The sequence below is a fragment of the Pleurodeles waltl genome, chromosome 1_1 (assembly GCF_031143425.1).
Source record: "Pleurodeles waltl isolate 20211129_DDA chromosome 1_1, aPleWal1.hap1.20221129, whole genome shotgun sequence".
NCBI lineage: Eukaryota > Metazoa > Chordata > Amphibia > Caudata > Salamandridae > Pleurodeles > Pleurodeles waltl.
The window spans coordinates 409,327,166-409,349,838 of record NC_090436.1 but is presented as its reverse complement, the minus strand read 5'-3'; the positions used below and the strand labels follow the sequence as shown (position 1 = coordinate 409,349,838).

Below are 22,673 nucleotides of genomic sequence, written 5' to 3'. Positions count from 1 at the left end.
GATACATCTGGCCCCAAGAGCCTAGTGGATATCACCCAGGTGTTGCCTCTTTGAATTTGTAAATATGTTCCCACTAGGGTGATAATGATTGCGGTCTCTAAAAAAGTTTTACTTCATGGTCTATTAGACAAAAAGTGACTACCACCCTATCTATGATTAATTTAAATTAGGTGCTGCTTGCATGTTCATTTTATTTCCTCTTTGTAATTCTCTGGGTTAAGTTTTAAGATTGTTGAGAGAGTTTATTGACGATGATTTTGTTAGTGACTTCTTTTTATTTCACAAGTTTTTTTTTGTTTTAAATTCGTCTATAGTTGACTTTTTTTTAAATAAATGAATTGTATTTTGTATGATACATTTTTGCATGTCGAATGTTTAACTTGTGGTTGTTGATGGACTGTTATGTTTGATCTGTCAATGAAGGATGAACCCTTTTGGTGTTTGTGTAAGGGAGCTTGCACTGTCGTTGCCTGCTTTCTCTCTTTCCACTTCCTTACCTCTCTCTATTCATTGCACTGATGTTGCCCTAAGGGATACCTGGTCTGAGTCTTCTTGTAGCTTCAAAGCACATTTCATGGACACAGCGCCGTCATGATTGGCTTTGTCACTACCTTTTTCTGCTTGCTGGGACTGTCTCTTTATCTCTGTTTCAAATATCGACCCAATCTGTGGTGTCTACATTTTCTACCCATATAGTGGGTTTAGATGATTAATAGAGGATCTTTATTCCCTCCTTATTGTTCCTTACTGGTCAAAAAACCCACCTTTCATTGTGTGCACTGCACACTCACTTCCTTGAATGATGTGTCTACCCGAAATATCTAAAACATTGGTTTAAACATTCTCTCACCATGCTACCCACCGGGCTTGTGAAGAGAAATGTTAATGTTTTTAGCTGTCGAATGACCTTTAATACTAAACTGCTATTTGGGCCAGGCTACTGGGGCCATCTTAAAAGGTTACCCTAGTATTTTCCTCACTGAAAATGGAGCCCCTAATGTCAGAAGACATAATTGTGATGTTGTTTCCCTTGGAATCTTGGGTTAACATACTAGCCTTTCGTTTTGAACCTACCTCCTTGTTCTTTAGAATGTTTTAGAATGGTTTCATATGAATTGTATAGTAGTTCCTGACAGTTGGGTGATGCTAGGACCTACTCGATGCTTCCCTAGAAGCTGTAGCCAGTCATATTAACACAAGATGATAATTTACAAGAAAAAGTAACTGATGACTACTCTTACGTTTTCTGGGTTAAAGTTGGGTGTGTTCTTAGATTTGTACTCTATTTTTCTACAAAAGGGTGTAGAACCAGGTTTTTACAAGTTTAGATCCAACTTTACCATACTACAAAGTCTGTCTGGGTGAAGAATCAAAAAGTTTGATGTATTTTATAGTTCATATTGGTAGTTTGTTACAACAAACTGCCTTTTTGATTTCTGTTCCATGGAGTGTTTCATAGGCTCATGAATAGTTTTTTTGGTGGCTTGATTGGAGTCACATTTTCTAGGACAAAACTTGCTTTTTGGGTGTATTTTGGAACAACACGCAAAGTTTTAAATGTTATGAAGAAACATGGTATGAGTTTGAAAGCAAAAAAGTAAAGTTTTGATGAGCTGAATTTATATACTTCAGTTATTTCCTAGGTTCTTCCGAAGCATGAGTTGGTGAAAACTGCTCAGTTTATCCACTTCACAAAAGGAGGAGTAATTTCATACCTTTTGGAGATAGCTAATTATTGTTCTTGTTTTATTTCTAACTTTTTGAGAAAAACTAGTAACATTCGCTCACACAAGAAAAGAGTAGGTTTTAGCTAGGAAGATGCTTGTCAGTTTGTTTGTATGAAAGTTAAAACTCTTCTTAATTCTACACAGGGCCTGCAAAGTTGTGTGCCTGGTTTATCTTGTTGTTTGGTACCTGATAGTGGTGCGAGTCTGTAAGCCGTTTTAAAACAAGTTCAGGGTGAGAAAATTGTCACTATGGACTTTGCATCTAAAGCTTTAGAAGGCTGAGAGTGTAATTATTCAGCTGAGAAAGAGGCTTTGGTCATGTACTGGCACATAGGTAAGTTCAAGAACTCTTGGATTGGGGAGGAGCGCAGGTTTGAGGGGATCCCTGACCAAAAGCCTCTACAAGAAATTCTGGACTGTTAACTGATGCAGGGACCTGTTAGATGAAGCTGCTGCATCTGTATAATAAACGTGAAACTCTTCCGCATCTGCGCGACACCTTTTATTTGGAAGATTGCTACACTTTCCTCTAACAGAGCGATTGTTTTGAATTACTCTACTACTTTATGGCTTCACTGTGGGCTTCACCTCTCAGCATCACAATACTATTCTTATTTATGATGCTGAGTGAAGACAGAAGTCTTTTCATTCCCTCTTTACTAAGGTGAATCAACAAGGAATGAATACCAGCATCTCCAGCCAGAAACTACTAATGTTGAACCAAACATACTTGCAAGCTCCTTGTAAATTAGGGAATAAAACTGTGCTTTACTATCAGTTATAGAAAGAGAGAAATACAACTGCTTCCATATTATCAACACAATGAGGAAGAAAGAATGTAGCAATTCCAGCAGAAAACGCATTCTTGGTCATTCTGCCCAGCAGGTAATTCCTGAATGTTAACTTGACCATTTTGGATTGGCATAAATCACAGCAGAGAAACAGTTCATAACACTCAGAGTAACAACCATTTCGGCAAAATGTTTAGGGAACCGCAAAGTTCTGTTACCAAGACTTGATTTTTGCAAATGAAACATCTGCGGAGGCTTGCAAGACACGTGTGAGCTTTTAAAAATGTTCTTGCACTGACAGACATCGCTGATTCTACACTGCTGTCGCCACTACACGATGAGCATTGCCTGCTTTCTCCAAGCTGTCCTAATGTTTTAGCCATATGCAGCATTTAGGCTGTCAAAACATTTCCAGAACTTCTACGTCTGCGTGCAGTACCAGGCCAGAAGGGTTAAGCAGTGGAAGGAAAATATAATTCTGATGTTCCCACAAGATGCAATGATGATTGTAGTTGGGAATTCGCCTTGGATTTCTTGCAGAAGCTGTCTGTTACAAGTAACTCAAGTGAGAAACAACGAATGTCATTGCTGTGTCGCCATTGGACTCTGGTTATACTAGTACTTGATCAGAAGCTCTGTTCGCATTTATCATTCAGAACATACAGTAGATGGGAACTAAATAATTCATATCTTTAAAAATTCTAGGACTTTCAGGCTGTTGCCTATAGAGTAGAGAGAAATGGACATGTATTTCCATCATTTCCCTGTGACCAACAAATTCAGATTTTTAACATCTGGTTTCAACCTTGACAGGTTGATCAAGGAGAGAAGATGTTCTCTGGCTTGCCAAGACACGCATTTTCAAACATTCTAAAAAGACACTAAAGCTATTAAACAATAGCATTTGAATTATTATACCTTCTTGGCTGTTACATATAATTTTTTTACTAACGCTAAATGTTAACTTGTAACTGATTACCTGGAAAACCACTCTGCTTGCTATTAACCACACCTTATATTGAAGCCACACACGTGAATTTGGTGAATATTGGATGCGCCTAGTCATCATTCCAAAACATACTTTGTAATTTGTACATCAATGAAATGAAAATATCCTCACATGCGCTAACGACCCATTCGCCCAGCAGTACAGCTTGTATGCAATTTATTCTTCAGAGCTTTGGAGTTTTGTTAAAGATGGCAGCTTGGCACAGCCTCTTGCTGCTTTTGGTAGAATGCATGCTTTGTAGTTCCTTGTTTTCAAAATGTTCGTACATATAAAGAGCTTTGTACTCGGAGCATTGCCTATCAAACTGAAGGCTTAAAGCATATCATCCTCTGTTTCACTTTTTTGGGTTGGATGCCTGCAGTACTAGTATACCCATCTGAATGAATCAATTCTGATCAGTGTCTTCGTTGTATTGATGGCTTCCTGCTGCTTAACATATTCCCAAACATTAGGGCACACAAAGGGCTGGATGTTGGAGTAAGATAAAGGTGCCCAGCTGTGCGTTTTCAACAGCTGTTTGAGTACCCCGTGTTAGAACACGCAGCCAGAGAGAGGCTGCGTATTAATCTTGGCACATTCAGTCTCATTTCTGGCCAGAATGCTGTTAGTCTGTTTGAGAATGATGTTAAACACTTTAATAAATGATCCTGCCTTTGCCACTATGTGATTGAAAACCTCTTGTGTTCTCATTCTCCTGAGCTCAGGCATTTATCAGACTCATGTGCCCAGGTTCCTTTGACAGTCTAGAAAGTATTGGGCAGTTGAAAAGCAGCATTTGTAAGGGGGTGACTTGCATTTCATTGTATTTTAGATCCAAGTTGCCAATGAAATATTGCTTACGTGTACAGTACTTATGTCTTTTTCAGCTTGGCGGAGGAGCCTGCAGTCGGGTTCTAAGTGATGGAATGACTAGAGGACCAGTTGTTAGATTACCAACAGCTCTTGAAGCTGCTGAAGTGAAGGCTTGGCTTGAAAGTCCTGAAGGCTTTAAGGTTATCAAAGATGAATTTGATAGCACCAGCAGGTTAGTATTAACGGGTGTTGTTTACAAGTAATACATGGAAACATGTATGTTACATAGTCACCTAAAATGGAATGCATTACATTTTGTTGTAACGTCATTAATTTGGACCTATGATTATCGTACATATGTGTCTCTCCAAGTGCTGCATATTATCTCTGTTCTGTTGTCTGCGACAAAACTCAAAATGAGAGAATTATTGCAAAAAAGAATGACTGATAATATGTAAAACAAGGGCAAAAATAAGGGATCATTTGAAATGAGCATTATCAATGACAAAACCAATATGTTTGACTTTTTTTTTTTTTTTTATAATGCATCCAGAAGCAGTCCCATCGATAATGCAGATATGCAGAGAGTTCATCATACCTACAGACATCCATGCACATAGATCTTCAAATAGGCATCCTTTTCCACTAACTAGTTATGTTAATTGCAAGTATAGTCCTTTATGGTGCTCCAATGTTTTATTAAGTTCTAGGTGTGACAGCAAAGTGGAAAGGCAGGGAACAAAAAAGAAACCAGGAAGGAGCCTTGCAAATGGATTGAAATGCTACCCAAAATGAAAGCAGAAGGGGAAAGTAGGTTTCATGGGAGAGTTACCGATAGTGCTGGGAGGAATTAAATTCTGACAGAGTTAGGAATGGTAGACTGTTGGGTGCCAGAGAGAGCTGAGTACTCGGGTCCAAAAATCCTTGAAGGCTCACTCGCATCACATTTATGGTCACACAGTACATAAACAGACAGAGGGACATATGGATCAACACAGAAAGAATGGTGAGTGTGTGAATGTTGCTGTCCTGTAGCGACTTCTAGTCCCAGATTCCTTACTTTAGAATTATTCCCGGGCATCAGACTGGATCCTGAAGATTTTTCAAGAGCAGTGCTCCTGCCCGCCAGTAAGGTGGCATTGCTGGGCTCCACGTGGCGTCCTCCGCGCCAGAAGTGATGTGCGCCGTGCCTATAAAGGTGCCACCCTGGCTTGCTTATGTCAGTTCCTTTCTTTCTTCACCAGCCAGCGCTGATCCAGAGAAGACCTACCACTAGTCATTTTATGACTAACTTTTTTCAACATTTTGTTGAGTTCTTTTTAAGGTTTTCCTCCTGGTGTGGCAGGAATGCCATCAAAGAGCGCCAGCTTCAAGCCTTGCGGCACCTATCATTGATCGATGTTTGTGACAAACCCACATCTTGTATGCCTTTGGTGCCTCGACCGTGACTGTGATCCCAAGGCCTGCTCCAACTGCCATGCCATGAACCCAAAGGCCTTAAAGGAGAGATCCCTCAAGCTCCTGGTGACTGGGTGTGTGACACCGTGACGATTAAGGTTCCAGTCCAGAGGAAGGATCCGGGAGCGGTCGTGGAGTCAGTTCTTCGTTGCACTCTTGTGTCGTTGGGCCACTCAGGCAAGTCCCGCACAAGAAGTCAGAGGTCTTTGACTTCTCTGCATATGTCTGCTAACAAGACGTGGGAGCATCAGCATTTGAGGTCTCGCTCCGAGGTAGAGCCTGTGCCTGGTCCGTCTACATGCCACCACGACTTTCCGAAAGCGGGAGCAACCCCCACCCAGCTTAAAGAATTCTGTGAGGCTATGCGTCTCATATTTGGCTGGCCGATCCCCTTCAGTGTGCCTTCTGGCCTCTTGGGGTCAGCATGGATCCCTTTAGGTTCCGTGCTGGCGGCTCCAGTAGGGCCCTAAGGATCTGTTCTTGGACCTGGACCTGTGCGGGTCCTACCATCTCGACCTTCGTTGATGCCTGTCCCAATGCCGATGCTCCTAGTTGCGCCAGCTCCATTCTCAGCCCCAACTCCAACGCAGGGCCAGGGGAGTGTGGCCCAGCACCATCTGGAGCCATGGCTCCCAGGCCGGAGCCTGAGCCCTATTCCTATGGGCTAGGACTTGCGGAGGAATAGAAGGGGGTCATTAGACCATGAAGAATACCAGCACTATGAAGAAGCTAAAATGAACTGGTGTGAGGAACTGGGTGAATTCAGTAGACTGGATACTTCTCCAGATACTAGTGGTGAGTGTTCTAAAGGGTGCAGTTACTTGATTGGCTGGACTTTAGGTCTTATTAAATTATGAGGATAAGCTATTGAAGTGAATGTTTTTAACATTAACTCCTATGTAGGTCTTTGGCTACTGCTTTTTATGGTACTGTGGGACTCTCACTTCAACGTGAAATGATTCAGGCATGTGAATCTATGAAAGATACCAATACTAGAGAACTACAGTTACAGGTAAATAACGTATTTCCTTCTCTGCTATGCCTACGTTTTTTGTGGCTGCCTGACCCATCCCTCTTTAAGTCCCATATTGGTTTCTAAAGGGTCTTTTTAATCTCTCACCATTTATCATGCCTTAGTGGGACCTTTAATCTTGTTTTATCTTTTTTGATGTGTGCTCCCTTTGAGCCACTCTATAATTGTCTCCCCAGTCTCCTTACGTTCAAAATAGCTTTCCTCGTGGCCATCACATGTGCCCAAAGAGTAAGCGAGGTTCCAGCTTAATCATCCAAGCCTCCATACTTTTCCAGTCATCCTGAATAACTGGTGCTTTGCACTAGGCTGAGAATAAGGGAGGGATCAGGAGGAGTTATGGTCCAGTGTATATCCTCCTGGTGTAAACATTGAAAATAAGTGATACACTGTTCCAAACACAGAAAATAGTGACCGGGGTCCTAAATTCTAGGAGCAAGAGGCCTCACACACCCATAGGGTGTCATGCTTCATCATAGGCACTGCTCCTCGTCAGACCGGCGCTGCAATGTCTGACGGGCATCACCCCTGGTGGGGGGGCTCTTTGCCGGAGATCCTAATATATGGAGGTGCCGTGACCCCAAAGGTGACTAAAGTGTCAACGGAGATCAGAAGAGAATGTGGTTAAAATTGACTCTCAGAACCGCCACTGAGACAGTAGATTTTATTGGACCCAATGGACGGTCAGGGCCAAGGTTAAAAAATAGAATCGGAAGAGTGAATAAAGAAGTTAAGATCAATCACTCTTGTAATACAGAGAATATCAAAGAGAGGAGTTTGGGAAATCTCCAAAGTCTACCCTCTCATGGGTCAACATGTTTCGCATCCTGGTGGTCCAAACGGATCCAGTGATGCTTCATCAGGACCTTATGTGACTGTATGTCTCTCCTGAATAATGAGGGCCACATATATTTTCAAAGAAATTATACAAGTACCTCTAGACCAGCAATTAGTTGGGAGGCGTAATAATCACTTACATGAATATGGAATCAATAATTCGGGAACCACGGACCGGGGTAGGTTTCCGCCTGGCCAGAACTGCTCCAACAAACGTTGTTTAGCGCTGGACTATTAGTCCGTGTATTCCTAGGATGCTCGTCTTCAATTTTAGGACGGGTACGAGTTAGGAATTATTGATTCCATATTCATGTAAGTGATTATTGCGCCTCCCAACTAATTGCTGGTCTAGAGGTACTTGTATCATTTCTTTGAAAATATATGTGGCCCTCATTATTCAGGAGATACATACAGTCACATAAGGTCCTGATGAAGCATCACTGGATCCGTTTGGACCACCAGGATGCGAAACATGTTGACCCATGAGAGGGTAGACTTTGGAGATTTCCCAAACTCCTCTCTTTGATATTCTCTGTATTACAAGAGTGATTGATCTTAACTTCTTTATTCACTCTTCCGATTCTATTTTTTAACCTTGGCCCTGACCGTCCATTGGGTCCAATAAAATCTACTGTCTCAGTGGCGGTTCTGAGAGTCAATTTTAACCACATTCTCTTCTGATCTCCGTTGACACTTTAGTCACCTTTGGGTTCACGGCACCTCCATATATTAAGATCTCCGGCAAACCCCCCCCCCCAACCAGGGGTCGTGCCCGTCAGGCATTGCAGCGCCGGTCTGACGAGGAGCAGTGCCTATGATGAAGCATGACAGCCTATGGGTGTGTGAGGCCTCTTGCTCCTAGAATTTAGGACCCCGGTCACTATTTTCTGTGTTTGGAACAGTGTATCACTTATTTTCAAAGCTTTGCACTAGGGCTTCCTTTCTCCGAAAGTGGTCACTCCATTTCACGTTTGCCAATCCATCACTTTGCCTACTTTTTACGCTCCTCCTCATTACTCTAAAGAAGAGAAGCGACTCCACCGTCAGGACCCAAAAAGAGCATTGTCGTTTTACCTCGACTGAACAAAATAATTCCTGGTGGATGAGCAACTCTTCGTAGGGTATGTTGGAGTGAAGAAATTTGCATTTTTGCATTCCTTCTTACACCTTAGCTTGATTTTAGCTATGTTACGTAGTTCTGCTCTCCAGGCTCCTTATGCTTTTTGTGATTAGAACTCCCCACGTGCTAGGGTCATTAATAGTTTTTCAGGATAAAACATAAGCATTGGGAGTTTATTCTTTAAAAACACAATGTGTTGAGACGACGTGCTTCAGTCCCTTCACTGGAGTTGCTGCTGCTGGGACTCCACTGAAGTCACATAGATGCTTTCTTGCCTGACAGGGATCTCCGAATATGGCCGGGGAGCAGAGGCCAGAGCTTCCGTCCACTGACACTAAACATCAACTACAACGCACTGATAGCCAGGCATAAGACTAAGGGTGCAGTCATCGAGTTACCACCTAGCTTTACAGTTACCTTGTGTTTATTCATCAACTCTACCATGGCGACTCGTGTTTACTTGCAGTTATTACCACCAGCTAATGACTGGATAATATTTGGAAATATGTTAAATTTACCGTTACCCTATTTTTATACTAAAGCAGTGTTAGCTCCATATTTTAGACAGTAGCTTCTCTTCAGAGGTAGCGAAGTTGGTCTTTCTCCACATTCTGTATACCTAAATTGTCTCTAGAGGATGTTAGCCCATCACATTCCAACTTTATTTGTTTTGTTTTATTGCTTGTGACGATATGATTGTGAAATATTTTAACAGTTATGGTTAGTAAATGTATCTGACAAAAATGTATGTGGTGTATGTAGACTGTACAATTGTTGGCATCGTTGTTTCACTGGTTTTAAAAGGCATAGTTGCATCCTTGCCCTCTCTGAAAACACTCCCGTAGATGACTGCTCATTTGTAGTGGATCAGCTTTCTTGGAGAGTGGGATTTCCTGAAATATTGGAAATAGAAGCTCCGTGCCTTTAGATTACTGTATCTATTTCTCGGTCTCCGCTCACACATCTAGGCATGTCGCAACCAGAATTGCATTGGTGTTATAAAGACCTGATTGGTCCCTGGGGACGTTGCAGATTTGCCTGGCATTTCAATGAGGCCTCGGATTGATTTGAATCAAACGAGTACGTATTTTAAGAACAAAAGTATGTAGCGAAATCATATTCAGATCAATTACCAAATGAGAAACAAGATAAGTGGCTGAATCATGTCAGTGAGACATACTGTGACTCCACTGTGCAGCTCTGCTAGGAAGTAGAATCTGAAGGAATTATCTACGGGATTGAAAACAGACGTCTACAGTTCCTTCGTTTTGGAAAGCCTCCTGATTAATGTCAGAGGTCAGTAACACAGACTGTACCTTGAGACATTGCTGTGACCTCAAGATAAAATACACTCTTTGAGGTGCCATATCTCCAGCATGGCCTGACCCTGTTTTTTTTTTATATATATATATATATATATATATATATATATATATATATATATATATATATATATATATATATATATATATATAGTTTGTAATGATATATTAAGGTTAACAAGCAGACATTTTGTTAGAAGTAACATTTTCTCATTGGTAGAGAGAGGTGTGTGTAGTGTGCACTTGTCGCTTTCTTGTGTTGTGCATTCTTAGTTCTTTAGTGATATTCCCCGTGAAATGAGTGGCTTATATTGTGAAGAAACCACAGTATAACTTATGTTTAATAATTACTCTTTTGTAAAAAGAAAAAAATGGTTTTATCACTGTTGTGCAGTAAGATGTATTATTTATTCTTGCAGATTTGCTCGACTCCAGAAGCTTCAAATTGGTCTGGCAGGTCGTAACCTTTATATCCGTTTCCAGTCTAAAACCGGAGATGCAATGGGCATGAACATGATCTCCAAGGTAAAGCTGCGCTCCTTCCGTACTTGGGTAGTGGGCATGAATGGGTATTTCAGCATTGCAGTCTAGTATTTAGCACCCTTGACGTGGCTTGTCTACTGTACGTCAAGGAAGTCGGACCTCCGCCAACTGCAGAATGTTGTGGTTATTGGTGCTGCAGAACTGACACCCAATGTGTTCTGTTACAAACCCAGCCTCATGGCTCTATTGCTGACATGTCTCCGTTATTTGTCTGTCCCTCCACTTCGTCACAGGGCACAGAGCAAGCGCTTGCCAGATTACACGAAGAGTTTCCCAATATGCAGCTTCTGGCCGTTAGTGGTAACTACTGCACGGATAAAAAGCCTGCTGCAATCAACTGGATCGAGGGACGAGGCAAATCTGTGGTGGCTGAAGCAGTCATTCCAGCAAAGGTGGTGAAAGAAGTGAGTTTTTGTCTGTACGTGTCCGTTTACAGTTCATGTGCTTTAGTATTTAAGTCTTAGTAGGCTTCACAAGCATACCTCATGTTTAACAAATAAACCATTTCACGATGTATGAAACTGATCCTCTTTAACACATCCATGTGGCAGTTTAAGGCTACTTCATAGCACTGTGCTGTAAGAACTGGATGCATGTCACAAGCCAGGCTCCTTATCCAAACCAATTCATTGTAAACACCTGCAGCTTCAGTCTAGGCTCAAGTTAAGCTGTCAGTACAGGTCATTGCTGTCTCAAGCCAACAACATTTGCCATAAACTGCTTAATATCTGCAAATGGTGTCTCGTTTTGGCTACATTTTCAGTCTTGCGCCGTATATTTAGACCAAGTGCAAAAGTGCTCAAAGGATGCTCACCTTTGACTTGAGGGCAGCTCGAGCCCACAGCTTAGCAATTCATTTTTAATACGTTTTCATAGGTGGATGAATAGCTTATTCTGACATTGAGTGAAGATTCCTAAATGCTTAAATGGGAATAATTTAGGAGCTTATTTAGAGCGATTGTGGGCTAAACGGTCAGGTACTGTTAAGATGTTAGAGAATTAATTGCTGTCTCTCATTCCACCGTGTCTGTGTGCCCATGACTTCCACTCACTAGCTATTAAGTCAAAGTCCCACTCCGGACCAATTTTGATTTCTTCTTCAGGAGAATAGATACTGAAGCATCCAAAATGACACTGATGAGGATTTCAACAATTTTTTTAGCGCCAAAACATACTAGGCGCGGGAGACCACTTTTCCCTCTAAACAGCACCTTCACTTGCTGAAGTCATACCCTGCATTGCAAATATACATCACTCGAACACCTAGGACTATTTTGCCCAGTTGATGGGATAGGACTAGGAAAGGTTCCAAAGTTACACAGCCTAGATGATGGACAAATCCCACCTACGCCAGCTGATTGGAACTCCTGAGGTTCCAGTATAGCCAGCTATGTCATACCCATGGGCTGGAGCATAACTTCTATATTGGTGTTCGAGTATACAGTTAGAGAATATTTAGCCTTAACTAAGTCATCTACTTTCTCCGGCCTGGCTAACCAGAAAATAACAGGTTTCTGGAGGAAAAGTGTACGACATCGAGAAGACTGAGGCTGCTAGACGTGTTTACAAGGGCACGTTCCATAATCCCTTGTTCTCTTGCAAGTAGACCTTTAATATTGTCCATAAGATGCAACTGCAGGAGTACCTTTTATTTAAAATGCTTCAGGTAAAATTATAAAATGGAAGCACATACACACTTCTCTCTCCCCAGTTTTCGGTCCATTCATCTCCAGAAGCCCTTGAAACTGAAAAGGCTCCTTGTTACGCTATGAATGCAACAAGACCATATCTTAAAGTAACTTTACGTCAAGCAACTAAAGCTTGACCCGCTGGCATCTTTATATGTTGTAAGAATGTGATTTGTAGATGTTTGAAGACTACATGTTTTCAATGAGTTGGGTTCTGCTCGAATCTAAATGAATCCACACACATAGGAGCGAGAGTGGAGTACCTATGGTACAACACTTCTGCATGTGAGCCCTGTTTTCTGTTAAACTTATTAGAAGTTACAGGCAATGATGCATGAGTCCATTGTAGCTTTTCTAACATGTTTATTCTTCTACATTGTTACTTGTGTTTGAGCATAACTCTTAGGGCAAACTATTTTTTGTGTCTGCCATTTGTTCTTAAAACTCTTGAAGGAATGTCTTGAATCCTTTAGTGTCGTCCCATTGCAGGTTGATAGTGCTACCTTTCTTTTATTAGTGAGTTTAACTTTGTATGCTTTAAAGACTCGTCCGGCACGCAGCAATGGCAGCACAGATAGGCCCAGACAGTTGACCCCTATCCTACTGCAATATGTACCCCTTGTTGTGTCATGTTATCTCCTTAAAGCAGTACATTGATTTCTTGTGGCCAGACTACATCTGTCATTCCATCTCTGGTAGTATTATGTCCTCCCCGTCCTGTAGGCAACCTTCCCCTTATTTCGCCATCTCCTTCTCCCGCCAGGCACTGAATATTCTTGACCAGGCTTTCTCAACCCTTTCATCTGACTCACTATTTCACCAGCACAAACACCTTTTCTAACAAACCTGTAGTGCTGGTCACATACCAAGTACCGATCTATTAGTCCTGGGCTTCATTGCCAGTTATCTTATGTTTGTATCCTGGAACCACGCTTGCCATTACTATGCATGCCATTACTATGCATGCCTTTACAACACAGTCATTACAACGCATGCGCCTTTAACATGCGTGCCTTTATCACGCAAACTTTTACCACACATTTGCCTTTACAAGGAATATATATATATATATATATATATATATATATATATATATATATATATATATATATATATATATATATATATATGTGATGGGTTCGTACTTACCTGCACAATGCATACATTTTCCTTGTACATGCATGAATGGGAAAGGCATATGCGTGGTAAAGATTTTACCGGTGTGTGTGTATATGTATGTATGTGTGTATATATATATACATATATAATGTTCGATGGCATGTGTAGCTGCAGATACACATGCTGTGCATTATCCTGCCATCTAGTGTTGGGCTCGGAGTGTTACAAGTTGTTTTTCTTCGAAGACGTCTTTTCGAGTCACGAGACCGAGGGACTCCTCCCCTTTCGGCTCCATTGCGCATGGGCGTCGACTCCATCTTAGATTGTTTTCTTTCCGCCATCGGGTTCGGACGTGTTCCTCTTCGCTCCGTATTTCGAATCGGGAAAGTTAGCTAGTTATCGGAAAATTCAACGGTATTGTTTGCGCTCGGTACCGGTTTAGTGTTAGCACATCGACATCGAAAAAAAGAAGCGCTCCGGCAGCCCTTCGGGGCTTCCACTCTTCAGCGGGGGCTTGGTAGGCCCGACCGCGTCCATCTTCAAACCTCATGGACCGGACCCCCTTCCGTTTCTGCCCGAATTGCCACGCAAAGTGTCCTTATACAGACCACGATCGAAGAGCTAGAAGACTCCAGATGGCGTCGACACTGGCTGAACAGGTCGAGGAAGAGGAGAGATTCTCCATTCGAGATTCGGACGAGTCCGAAAGCGAGCAACCGAAGACTCAACAAACTGTGAGTAAATCAGCCCCGGCAAAGACTCACTCGAAAATAATAAAGGCCAAGGGGATGCCACCGCCAACAGGCCATGGCTTAACCCGAAAACACAGTGACCAAACATCGGCACCAAAAAAGGCCTCCCAGCAGCCGAAGACATCAGACTCCGGTCGAGATACCAGCTCCGAACCATCTCGGCACCGAGAGTTCGACACCCCCAAAGTCAAGAAGGTTTCCTCGGAATCGAAAAAGACTGTACCGAAACCTTCGGTGTCGAAACATGCAGCCTCGGAGCCGAAAACAGGCTCCTATACAGAAGAACATGGCCTTTCCCCCCAGATGCAAGGGCACAGATTCGAGCAAGAACTGGGCATGGGAGAGCCAGACCATACCCAGAGGAGGCTGCACATACAGAAGGACACGGGGAAAATCCAAACTCTTCCTCCAATAAAAATGAAGCGAAAGCTAGCATTCCAGGAGGTGGAAATGCAGCCAAGGGCAAAGGTGGCAAAAGACAAGACAAGACACCACCAAGGTTTTCGCCACAGACTTCACCATTGCATTCACCACACCTGTCCCCGGTAGCAACACCCCCGATGCAGTCGCAGACACACACTGGGATGACACAAGATGACCCGGATGCATGGGATTTATATGATGCACCGGTCTCAGACAATAGTCCTGATTTCTACCCGGCAAGGCCATCGCCACCAGAGGACAGCACTGCATATATGCAGGTGGTTTCAAGGGCAGCTACTTTCCATAATGTAGCAATACGGAGCCCATAGAAGACGACTTTTTGTTTAACACCTTGGCATCCACTCACAGCTCTTACCAAAGTTTGCCAATGCTACCAGGCATGTTAAAACACGCCAAACGGGTGTTTCAGGACCCAGTAAAAGGCAGAGCCCTCACGCCTAGGGTGGAGAAGAAATATAAACCTCCCCCAATGGACCCTGTGTTTATAACACAGCAACTAACTCCAGATTCAGTGGTAGTGGGAGCAGCCCGAAAGAGGGCCAACTCCCAATCCTCAGGAGACGCATCACCGCCCGACAAGGAAAGTCTGAAATTCGATGCAGCAGGCAAGAGGGTGGCAGCACAGGCAGCCAATCAATGGCGGATTGCCAATTCTCAGGCTCTACTGGCTGGCTACGACAGGGCACATTGGGACAAGATGCAACATATCATCCAGCACTTGCCCAAGGAGTACCAAAAACATGCCCAACAGGTTGTTGAGGAAGGACAAACGATTTCAAACAACCAAATAAGGTCTGCAATGGACTCGGCAGACACAGCAGCAAGGACAGTGAACACTGCGGTAACTATTCGTAGGCACGCATGGTTACGGAGCTCGGGTTTTAAACCAGAAATCCAGCAAGCTGTGCTAAATATGCCGTTCAACCAAGAACAATTGTTTGGGCCATTGGTGGATACGGCAATAGAAAAACTAAAAAAGGACATAGATACGGCCAAAGCCATGGGCGCGCTCTACTCCCCACAGAGCAGAGGCACTTTCAGGAAGCCGCACTTTAGAGGGTCCCAAACCACAGAGCCTTCCACCTCACAAGTCAGACCCACATATCCGGGCCAGTATCAAAGAGGAGGTTTTCGAGGAACATACAGGGGTGGACAATTCCCGAAGGCAAGAGGGAAATTCCAGAGCCCAAAAACCCCTCAAACCAAACAGTGACTTCAATGTCACAAACCCCCACCACTCAACACCAGTGGGGGGGAGACTTACTGCATACTACCACAACTGGGAAAACATAACTACGGACGGACGCATGGGTCCTAGCCATTATCCAAATTGGTTATTGCATAGAATTCCTACAATTGCCATCAGATGTGCCCCCAAGAGCACACAATATGTCCAAACAACACTTAGACCTGTTACAACTAGAAGTCCAAGCATTGTTACAAAAACAAGCAATAGAACTAGTACCCAACCATCAAAAAGGAACAGGGATCTACTCCCTGTATTTCCTAATTCCAAAGAAAGACAAAACGCTGAGACCCATATTGGACCTCAGAACTCTGAATCTTTACATCAAATCAGATCACTATCACATGGTAACACTTCAAGAGGTGATTCCCTTGATCAAAAAACAAGACTACATGTCAACATTAGATCTCAAGGATGCATATTTTCACATACCCATCCATCCTTCCCACAGGAAATACTCAAGGTTTGTAATCCAAGGCGTACATTACCAATTCAAGGTGTTACCATTCGGGATAACAACAGCCCCAAGGGTATTCACAAAATGCCTTGCAGTAGTAGCTGCTCACATCAGGAGGCAGCACATGCACGTATTCCCTTACTGGACGATTGGTTAATAAAAACCAGCACTCAGCAACAGTGTCTTCTACACACACAATACGTGATAGAAACTCTACACAAACTAGGGTTCTCTATAAATTACCAAAAATCACATCTACCACCATCCAAAATACAACAATACTTGGCAGCCACACTCAATACACAAAAGGCGATTGCCACTCCAAGTCCACAAAGGGTACAGGCGTTCCGCAATACAAGATTAAACATACAGCCAAACCAACCCTACCAAGTGAGGTTTGTAATGAAACTTCTAGGCATGATGTCCTCATGCATAGCCATCGTCCCAAATGCAAGACTACACATGCGGCCCTTACAACAGTGCCTAACAACACAATGGACACAGGCACAGGGTCAACTCCAAGATCTAGTGTTGATAGACCGCCAAACACACCTCTCGCTATCAATTAATAATACTCCGAGCCCAACACTAGATGGCAGGATAATGCACAGCATGTGAATCTGCAGCATCACATGCCACGAACAGATATATAGGATGCTGCAGATTCACATGCTGTGCATTATCCTGCCATCTAGTGTTGGGCTCGGAGTGTTACTAGTTGATTTTCTTCAAAGAAGTGTTTTCGAGTCATGGGATCGCGTGACTCCTCCTCTTCGGTTCCATTGTGCATGGGCATCGACTCCATTGTTATATTGTTTTCTTTCCGCCGTCTGGTTCGGACGAGTTTCCTCTTGCTCCAAGATTTCGATTCGGAAAACTTTGAATAACTCTTTTCGTCGGTATTGTCTCAATCGGGTTTATATCTTCCATCGACACAGCAGTACCGTCGGGGCAACCAACTTTGTTCGGCCTTCGGGATGCGCGCACCCAACTCGGGCCTATTCGGGCCAACCGCGTGGAAGCCTCATGGGTCGGACTCCATTCCGGTTCTGTCCTCGGGCCACGCGAAATACCCGTACACAGATCAGCATCTGGTTTGCAACCTTTGCCTTTCCCCGGATCATCAGGAAGAAAATTGAGAGGCCTGTCGATCCCTTCGATCGAAAAAGACTCTTCGAGACAGGAGGGCACAAAGACTCGAAATGGCATCGAGAATCAGTGAACATCTCGACGTGGAGGAGGAACTGATGCAAACAGAGATCTCTGTTCAAGATTCCGAATCCGATCAGAAGAAGACAGACCAGTCACAGCAGGACAACATGTGAGTACGCCTGCCCCTGTACCCTCACAAAAGCAAAAACACAAGGCCCTGGGTACGCCACTGCCGGAAGGCTTTGGCTCAGCCCGAAAAAAGACTACTGGTGACCAACTTACCAGTTTGGCACCGAAAAAGGCCACTCCTCCCAAAACATCGGAGGCAACAAAGAGCTCCGTGTCCGACTCAAACATCATTTTTCGAAGTCGAAAATTAGAAAATCACTTTCGGAGCCAAAAGCATCGACAGTATCTTCTTTTTCGATCCTGAAAAAGCCTGCTTCAGAGCCAAAAAGGCCAGCGTACACAGAGGAACATGGACTTTCAAAAAGACTTAAAGAAAGCCACAAAACCTCTGAAGAGGAGTCTGAAGTACAACCAATACTTGAGGTTATGGATGAAAGGCAGTCCAGGATCCACATCCATAAGGAAACATGCAGAATTCAGACAGCACCTCCTCTAGAAACAAAAAGAAAGCTAGTCTTTCAAGAGGAATTGGACACTATGCAGCCTCCGGCAAAAGTGCCAAAGCAGAAGGAGAAACCACCACCACCTCCTCAATCTTCTCCTCCTCGTTCTCCTCCTCACTCTCCACACCTACCTACCTCTCCTCCTATTAGTCCTACACCAGTACAGTCACCCACTCACTCTTATGACTCACAACAGGACAGTGTGGATCCATGGGACCTTTATGATCCAGATCCCATTCCTAGTAATGATCCAGACAGCTATTCCTCTAAACCTTCACCACCTGAGGATAGCACGGTCTACAATTGAGTTATAGCTAGGGCTGCAGCATACCATGGGGTCACCATGCATACAGAACCCCTAGAAGAGGATTTCTTGTTTAACACCTGTAGGAAGTTGGCTCTGTATGTACTATTTCAAAGTAAGAAATAGCATGCACAGAGTCCAAGGGTTCCCCTTAGAGGTAAGATAGTGGCAAAAAGAGATAATTCTAATGCTCTATTTTGTGGTGGTGTGGTCGAGCAGTAGGCTTATCAGAGGGTAGTGTTAAGCATTTGTTGTACACACACAGGCAATAAATGGGGAACACACACTCAAAGACAATTCCAGGCCAATAGGTTTTTATATAGAAAAATATATTTTCTTAGTTTTTTTTTAAGAACCACAGTTTCAAGATTTACAAACAATACTTTAAATGAAAGGTATTTCACTTAGGAACTTTAGGAACTTTGAATTAGCAAAATAGCGTATACAGTTTTCACACAAATGGCAATAAGCTATTTTAAAACTGGACACTGCAATTTTCAACAGTTCCTGGGGGAGGTAAGTGTTTGTTAGTTTTGCAGGTAAGTAAACCACCTACAGGGTTCAAAGTTGGGTCCAAGGTAGCCCACCGTTGGGGGTTCAGAGCAACCCCAAAGTTACCACACCAGCAGCTCAGGGCCGTTCAAGTGCAGAGGTCAAAGTGATGCCCAAAACGCATAGGCTTCAATGGAGAAGGGGGTGCCCCGGTTCCAGTCTGCCAGCAGGTAAGTACCCGCATCTTCGGAGGGCAGACCAGGGGGGTTTTGTAGGGCACCGGGGGGGACACAAGTCAGCACAAAAATTACACCCTCAGCGGCACGGGGGCGGACGGGTGCAGTGTGCAAACAGGCGTCGGGTTTGCAATAGGATTCAATGGGAGACCCAGGGGTCTCTTCAGCGAAGCAGGCAAGGGGGGGGGCTCCTCGGGGAAGCCACCACCTGGGCAAGGGAGAGGGCCAACTGGGGGTCGCTTCTGCACTGGAGGTCGGATCCTTCAGGTCCTGGGGGCTGCGGGTGCAGAGTCTTTACCAGGCGTCCGGGTCTTTGAAGCAGGCAGTCGCGGTCAGGGGGAGCCTCTGGATTCCCTCTGCAGGCGTCGCTGTGGGGGCTCAGGGGGGTCAACTCTGGCTACTCACGGGCTCGCAGTCACCGGGGAGTCCTCCCTGTAGTGTTGGTTCTCCACAAGTCGAGCCGGGGGCGTCGGGTGAAGAGTGCAAAGTCTCACGCTTCCGGCGGGAAACGTGTGTTCTTTAAAAGTTGCTTCTTTGTTGCAAAGATGTTTCTTCTTTGGAGCAGAGCCGCTGTCCTCGGGAGTTCTTGGTCCTTTTAGATGCAGGGTAGTCCTCTGAGGCTTCAGAGGTCGCTGGACCCTGTGGAACGCGTCGCTGTTGCAGTTTTTCTTGAAGTGGGGAGACAGGCAGGTAGAGCTGGGGCCAAAGCAGTTGGTGTCTCAGTCTTCTCTGCAGGGCTTTCAGGTCAGCAGTCCTTCTTCGTCTTAGGTTGCAGGAATCTAGTAACCTAGGTTCTGGGAGCCCCTAAATACTCGATTTAGGGATGTGTTTAGGTCTGGGGGGTTAGTAGCCAATGGCTACTAGCCCTGAGGGTGGCTACACCCTCTTTGTGCCTCCTCCCTGAGGGGAGGGGGGCACATCCCTAATCCTATTGGGGGAATCCTCCATCTGCAAGATGGAGGATTTCTAAAAGTCAGTCACCTCAGCTCAGGGCACCTTAGGGCCCGTCCTGACTGGCCAGTGACTCCTCCTTGTTTTTCTCATTATCTCCTCCGGCCTTGCCGCCAAAAGTGGGGCCGTGGCCGGAGGGGGCGGGCAACCCCACTAGCTGGAGTGCCCTGGGGTGCTGTAACAAAGGGGGTGAGCCTTTGAGGCTCACCGCCAGGTGTTACAGTTCCTGCAGGGGGAGCTGAGAAGCACCTCCACCCAGTACAGGCTTTGTTACTAGCCACAGAGTGACAAAGGCACTCTCCCCATGTGGCCAGCAACATGTCTGGTGTGTGGCAGGCTGCTAAAACTAGTCCGCCCACACTGGAGGTCGGGTATGGTTTCAGGGGGCATCTCTAAGATGCCCTCTGGGGTGTATTTCACAATAAAATGTACACTGGCATCAGTGTGCATTAATTGTGCTAAGAAGTTTGATACCAAACTTCCCAGTTTTCAGTGTAGCCATTATGGTGCTGTGGAGTTCGTGCATGACAGACTCCCAGACCATATACTCTTATGGCTACCCTGCACTTACAATGTCCAAGGTTTTGCTTAGCCACTGTAGGGGCATAGTGCTCATGCACCTATGCCCTCACCTATGGTATAATGCACCCTGCCTTAGGGCTGTAAGGCCTGTTAGAGGGGTGACTTATCTATGCCATAGGCAGTGTGAGGTTGGCATGGCACCCTGAGGGGAGTGCCATGTTGACTTGGTCATTTTCTCCCCACCAGCACACACAGGCTGGCAAGCAGTGTGTCTGTGCTGAGTGAGGGGTCCCCAGGGTGGCATAAGACATGCACCAGCCCTTAGAGAACTTCCCTGGCATCAGGGCCCTTGGTACCAGTTACAAGGGACTTACCTGGATGCCAGGGTGTGCCAATTGTGGAAACAAAGGTACAGGTTAGGGAAAGAACACTGGTGCTGGGGCCTGGTTAGCAGGCCTCAGCACACTTTCAAATCATAACTTGGCATCAGCAACGGCAAAAAGTCAGGGGGTAACCATGCCAAGGAGGCATTTCCTTACAACACCCTATCCTCAACACACTCTAAATATCAATGCTTTCCCATGGTCCCAGGTATGTTAAAACACGCGGATCAGATATTTAGTGAACCTGTTAAGGCACGCATAATAACACCCAGGATAGAGAAAAAATATAAACCTCCACCCTCCGATCCTGATTACATCACCCATCAGGTACCTCCAGATTCTGTGGTCGTTATCGCTGCCAGAAAAAGAGCAAACCGTCATCAGGAGATGCACCCCCACCTGATAAGGAGAGTAGGAAATTCAATTCCCAGGCAGCAAATCAGTGGAGGATAGCCAACTCACAAGCACTGTTAGCTCGCTATGACAGAGCCCATTGGGAAGAGATGCAAGACATAATCCAGCATCTCCCCAAAGAACACCAAAAAAGGGCACAACAGGTAGTGGAAGAAGGGCAAGCCATTACTAACAACCAAATAAGATCTGCCCTAGATGCAGCAGATACTACTGCTAGAAGTGTCAATACTGCAGTAACAATACGAAGGCATGCATGGCTCAGATCTTCTGGATTCAAACCAGAAATACAGCAGGCGGTGTTAAATATGCTGTTCGATTTTATATAAAAAAAATAAAAACACATCTTTTTGGGCCAGAAGTTGACACAACCATAGAAAAATTAAGAAAGGATTCTGAAACAGCAAAAGCAATAGGCGCACTCTACTCAGCACCATACAGGGGGTCCTTGCGGAAACCTCAGTTTCGAGGAGGGTTCAGACCACAGACAGCTGAGGCATCCACATCACAAGCAAAGACAGCCTACCAACCACAATACCAGCGGGGTAGTTTTAGGGGCACATATAGAGGGCAGTACCCCAGAAATGGAGGCAAATTTCAAGCCTCTAAGCAACCTCTGCAGCATCCAAAACAGTGACTTCTCTCACTCCCTTCCTCTCCACACCTCTTGTGGGGAGAAGACTACAACAGTTCCACACAAATTGGCAAAATATTACTACAGACAATTGGGTGCTATCAATTATTCACAATGGCTATTGCCTAGAATTGATACACACTCCTCCAAATATCCCTCCAAGGTCACACAAACTATCCACAGAACACATCACTCTGTTGCAAGAAGAGGTCCAATCTCTACTACTCAAACAAGCAATAGAATTGGTGCCACAATCTCAGAGGGACAGGAGTTTACTCACTATATTTTCTAATTCCCCCAAAGAATGGCACCCTCAGGCCAATATTAGACCTCCGGACCCTCAATCTTTACATCCTGTCAGAACATTTTCACATGGTAACTTTACAGGATGTCATCCCACTATTTCATGACAGCATTAGACCTCAAAGATGCGTATTTCCATATACCCATCCATCCTGCACACAGAAAATAACTCAGGTTTGTCATTCAAGGAAAGCACTACCAGTTCAAAGTGTTGCCCTTTGGAATAACAACCGCTCCATGGGTATTCACAAAATGCTTAGCAGTAGTCGCAGCCTGCCTAAGAAGACAGCATATACATGTCTTTCCATATTTAGACGA

The 22,673-nt window shown here is 44.4% G+C and overlaps 1 protein-coding gene across 2 annotated transcripts in view; it reads left to right on the top strand.

The window, feature by feature from the left end:
* The window catches only part of HMGCR (3-hydroxy-3-methylglutaryl-CoA reductase), a 94,589-nt gene that overhangs the window by 56,079 nt on the left and 15,837 nt on the right, over positions 1 to 22,673 (top strand). For both annotated transcript variants that reach the window (XM_069223756.1, XM_069223764.1), the window contains exons 14-16: positions 4,394 to 4,551; positions 10,506 to 10,611; positions 10,863 to 11,033. In XM_069223756.1, the coding sequence (XP_069079857.1) occupies positions 4,394 to 4,551; positions 10,506 to 10,611; positions 10,863 to 11,033 (435 nt within the window). The remainder of the gene's footprint in view (positions 1 to 4,393; positions 4,552 to 10,505; positions 10,612 to 10,862; positions 11,034 to 22,673) is intronic.